Source organism: Pteropus alecto, unplaced genomic scaffold (genome assembly GCF_000325575.1).
Source record: "Pteropus alecto unplaced genomic scaffold, ASM32557v1 scaffold107, whole genome shotgun sequence".
Classification (NCBI taxonomy): Eukaryota; Metazoa; Chordata; class Mammalia; order Chiroptera; family Pteropodidae; genus Pteropus; species Pteropus alecto.
The window spans coordinates 1,986,878-1,992,353 of record NW_006440619.1 but is presented as its reverse complement, the minus strand read 5'-3'; the positions used below and the strand labels follow the sequence as shown (position 1 = coordinate 1,992,353).

Sequence of the window (5,476 nt, the reverse complement as noted above, 5' to 3'; positions counted from 1 at the left end):
TAAGTCTGATATACCAAGCTAAGCTCCAGAAGGTCAGGAAAAATGTCCTTTACTTCTCTGTATTCCACATTAAGCCTCAGACAGAATTGGTCATTTTGTGGTTGCATAATTTTAAGAGCCATATTACCTGGGTTTGGATCTTGGCTCTGCTACTAAAAGCTATGTAACCATATGTATGCTTTAACATTTGTGTGCCTCAGCTTCTTCATTTGAGAATATTTACCTCAAAAGGTTGTTGTGGAAATTAAATGAATAAATACATGTAAAGTACTTAAAACAGTGCCTTGCATACAGTAAGCATTCCTCACATAGCTATTATGGTCAGAAGAATTGACAGAAGAATGGTGATTCTAATTCTTGAATCACTGACACTTGAGAGACCCTGTGCTCCCTCTTCCTCCAAGCCTTAATCCTGCTCTTTTATGCTTGTTTTATTGTGCCAAGGTCCCCACTCTGATGATGGACACCCAGTTCTCGGAGTTCACACCAGACATCACTCCCATCATGCTGGCCGCCCACACTAACAACTACGAAATCATCAAATTGCTTGTCCAAAAACGGGTCACTATCCCACGGCCTCACCAGATCCGCTGCAACTGTGTGGAATGTGTGTCCAGTTCAGAAGTAGACAGCTTGCGCCACTCCCGCTCCAGGCTGAACATCTATAAAGCTCTGGCAAGCCCCTCACTCATTGCTTTATCAAGCGAGGACCCCATCTTAACTGCTTTCCGCCTGGGCTGGGAGCTCAAGGAGCTCAGCAAGGTAGAGAATGAGTTCAAGGCTGAGTATGAAGAGCTTTCCCAACAGTGCAAACTCTTTGCCAAAGACCTGTTGGACCAAGCTCGGAGCTCTCGGGAATTGGAGATCATCCTCAACCATCGAGATGACCACAGCGAAGAGCTTGACCCTCAGAAGTACCATGACCTAGCCAAGCTGAAAGTGGCAATCAAATACCACCAAAAAGAGGTAAGGTGAGCCCTTATCTGCTTTCCAGTAAACTTAAGACCTCCAGAGTCCAGAGTAGTAGAGCAAGAATCAGCATTTTTCTACCATTTAGCCCTCTAACAAATAATTAGGCCTCAAAAACAGGCCCGTTTACCCAAGGCACATACAGCCTCTGCATATTTTATGGCCAGATAAGTAAAAAAAAAAAAAAAAAATACTGATCATCTGATTCTTGGATAGGAAAGCGCTTATTATTTCAACAAATGTTTATTTAGCACTGTTCTAGGTGTATGAGATATAGAAAATAGGCACTCTCTCGCCTTGCTTTCATGGAGCTTACAAGCTAGTGGTAGACATTAAGCAAATGATAACATTACTGAATATATAATTACAAAGTAATGTAAGTGCTCTGAAGAAGTTCTGAGAGCATATAACAAAAGACCCTACCCTATATACTAGGACATGGCAGCCAGTGATCATGGATGGCTCACTATCTGGATACTGGTAATTATTGACAGAACTAAGTCCTTTGCAGCCCCTTGGCAAGAAGGCTAGGACATGTATTTGAAAAATGGAGTCATATTCAGTGTGTGTAGTTCTATAGAAGGCTGGAGAAACATCTGCCATGGTGTGACCTCCAAATCTTCAGCATTCACGTCTTTGAGGGAGGTCAGTTCAAGATCTCAGAAGAGGTTTTGTTTTCCAGCTTGGCCACATTTACAATCTAGCCAGTACTGTTCTATGCCATCGAATCAAACAATTTTGGGGAACCTCCCAGCTAGCCTAGTAGCCTAATTTGGCTCTTTAAGGAGGCAGCATGGTACAGTATAAAGAGCAGGGACTTTGGAGCCGAAGAAATTGAGGATGGAACTCCAACTCACAAGCTGTATGACCTGAAGAAAGTCGCTCAAATTTTCAGGACATTTGGGTTTTTTTGTTTTGTTTTGTTTTTCCATTTATAAAATAGAGATGACATGACACTAGTTCCTCCACTTCATAGAGTTATTATAGGAAATAAATGAGAAAATGCTAGTATGGCACAGGAAGTACTTCAATGTCCATTTTCATCCCTCTGCCAATGCTACTAGGAGTCAGATTCAAACAGGTTGAACCAAGAGGTGTTTGCCATCTGAAGGGCAAACAGCAGTACCACCCCTTCATGGGTCCAAGCTTTGAGGCAAATCACATTGTGTGCTTACCAGGTCCCTTTCTCTCAGACAAGAAAAATATATACTATATCTTTGAAATTAGGCAAAAATGAGTACCAGGGGCAACCTTGAAGGGAATTAAAAAAAAGACAAAAGAAACAACATAAAGACTGAAAGGGTGAGTTGGGGGAAATGGTAAATGGATAGGCCCATCCACGTCTGCTAATCCTGTTTTTGCCACTAATTGCTTTAAGTATTTCACTAATACTGCAATTACTTAACCTCACTTTTCTCTTCTGAAAAACAGGGATAACAAGAGCACTTACCTCCCTGTACAAATATAAAGTTTAAATAAAATAAAACAAGTAATATGCACAATATTCAGCATACATTTAAATAAAATAAAACAGGTAATATGCACAATATTCAGCATACATTAGGCATTCAATAAATATTAGCTGCTATTATTATTCATTCCCACCACCCCACTGTTGATGTATAGTATCAGTTGTGTTAAGTAGTCTGCTGTAGTCTAATTGACTTTTCTTCACTTTGATATATTTGTATATTTCCATTAATGATATATATTACAGTTTCAGTGTGTTTTTCACTTTACATAAATTGTTATAATACTGTGAGAAAAAAATCACAGGTATTTTTAGAACATAAATTGCTTCCAAATGAGAAAAATGTTTAATGGGAATACAGTATTAAAAAATAGATATTGCAGAATATAACTAAAGTTTGTATTCCTTACCTCATTAGATAGCAGATAAACTTAACAATTTCAGGTTCCCATACCCTTGAAAATTGACAAAGCTTTTATTTTCAATTTCAATGCAATATTTTGTCAATTTTGTATTAATAGATCATTTCCCAACTACTGTATCACTTGACTCCTTCTGCTCATATAATCTTCATTTGCAAATTTTAGTTACAGCTCTATTTGGAAACCATCATGATGACTTCCTCACTTTCATGGGAATCTGCTTAGCATATGACCATGGACTCACTCTTGAGTTCTACATTCACTGCTCTCTAGCCCTCATTAACCTTTACAACATTTTTCCCTCATGTTTTAGTCTTTTATATTCCTGAAACTTTGTCTCCTATTTCATAATTTATCTTATTATTTTTTATTACAGTATATCTCCATGTTACTATATGTTCATACAATATACTTCTCAGCTATCATTATAACAACCAGAATGTGCCACGGGCTTGTGTTACTTTTTGTCCTCTTAATTAAGCACCAGAGATTCCAAAATTGTTTTGAGTCCATTTGTTGTGTACTGTGTACATTCAAGAAGAAAAGTTGATTGTTTTTATTGTGGTAAAATATACATAACAAAATTTACCATTTTAACAATTTTTAAGTTCAGTGGCATTAAGTACATTCACATTGTTGGGCAACCATCACCACCAGGAATCATTTTTTTGAAGATGCACAAGTTTGGGGGTATCCATTTTTCTTTTCAATAGTGAGCCCATACAGTTGGAGTTTCGTATTTTGCAGACCACATTATTTTTAATCCATAATACTGGCAAAGCAGTACCTTTTAACTTTTCAAAATTATGAATATTCAGCAGTAATACAAAAGTAATACAAAAAGCACTATATTTGTGCAAAGAGCAACAATTTTAGGCTTGGTGGTATCCATTCACCATTGTGAATCAAATCAATGAGAACTCTGAAATTTAATAGACCAAATGAACTATTTCAGTCAGAGCACATCAAATTCCAACACCAGGTTTGCAGCAAATGCAGCAAAGATAGTGAGTGAACTTCAATGTCAATAATTTCATGAAAAAGAATATACTTTCACATAAACCCCTAAATGGCCCAAAGTTTAATCTCATGGCCAGAGACTTTGGAATTATTTTGGAATTTATATATTTAGCTCCAAATCTTCCAAGATAAATTATCTTAACAATGGTGATAGATCAATTTAAGTTTAGGTTCTCTTCAAATGAAGCTACACTGATAAGCAAGGCAAGCTTGAGAATCCAGATACACCTTAAGGTTTGCACTCCAAAGACACCACTTCCAGAATGTAAAACATGATTTATACTCATCAGAATCTATAAATATCTTCTGAATTGTGACTGCATTTCTACTAAAAATCTTGTAATCCTTCCCAATCTATGAAATATAGTATTTTAAAAAAAACCCTGCAGTTCCATTTAGTCTCAAATGAGTATACAGTTAACTCTTGAACAACATAGAGGTTAAGGGTGTCGACCTCCATGCAGTTGAAAATCCTTTTTCTTTTGACTTTTGACTCCCCCAAAACTTAACTACTAATAGCCTACTATTGACCAGAAGCCTTCCAGATAACATAAACATTAACATATAAAGCTATAAAGCTAGAGAAAATGTTTTTAAGAAAATCATTACAAAAATACATTTACAGTATTGTCATATTTATTGGGAAAAATCCACATATAACTGGACCCACGCAGTTCAAACCTTTGTTGTTCAAGGGTCGATTGCAGTCTCTAATTGCTCTCTATTCAATCTACATGTCTACTCTAAGGCTGAATACTCTCAGCTTGAATAAATCAGCAATGTCCTTATTTTGGGGTGTTTTGATAATTTCAAGTTGAGTGTGTTTGGATAAGAAACACTATCCTGTAAGCTACTGAGGTTCCAATAATCCAGGTATCTGTCAGCACTTCATTCTCAGAAGTCCTGGATCTGAGGAAGCAAACTGTCTGTTCAATAAATATCCATAATCTAGTCTTTAAAAAAGTAAAACATATACACAGTGCTTAATGCCACAAGTACAAAAGGTCAGTCTTGATAATTTATTATATACAATACACTTGAGCACCAATTTTCACAGTACAAACCCCCTTTATGTAGGATGTGATGGAACAAGGCCAACTAACCTTTTTCTTCAGACACTAATCAATTAAAACTAACTTTATCCTTCTATTATATATAGGGCAAATGAACTCAGCTTTTCTGTTAGAAAAAATTCCTCAAATTCTTTAGAAGCATTTATTTCACGTGTGCTTACTCATCAAGAAGAAAAATGTATTAACATTTTGAGTCATAACCCAGGGTCTGGTGAAACATATTTGGTTTGAGTGCTGCATGTCAGGAGCCCCTAAACAACTTGGAGGCATTTTTTTAAAGACCAGCTTTTCCAGATAAGCTTCAGGCCCTGAAGAAGGCTGGAGAAGAATTATCTCCCAAAACCAGAATTACTCAAAGGAGAAATAAACTCTAGATGGGAATAGGACAACTAAACTAAAAGAAAATTTTTTCTTTGTTTTCATACCTGATTACATGTTTAATTCCAATTGGACCACGAGGTTCTATCTTCAGGATATATAGGTTACTTTCTTAGTGTCTATAATCAGAACAGGAAAGAGCA

General features: G+C 36.5%; 1 protein-coding gene across 1 annotated transcript in view; it reads left to right on the top strand.

Moving 5' to 3' along the window:
• The window catches only part of TRPC5 (transient receptor potential cation channel subfamily C member 5), a 177,037-nt gene that overhangs the window by 33,287 nt on the left and 138,274 nt on the right, over positions 1–5,476 (top strand). The window contains exon 2 of the mRNA XM_006917274.1: positions 445–966. Coding sequence (XP_006917336.1) covers positions 445–966 — 522 coding nt within the window. The remainder of the gene's footprint in view (positions 1–444; positions 967–5,476) is intronic.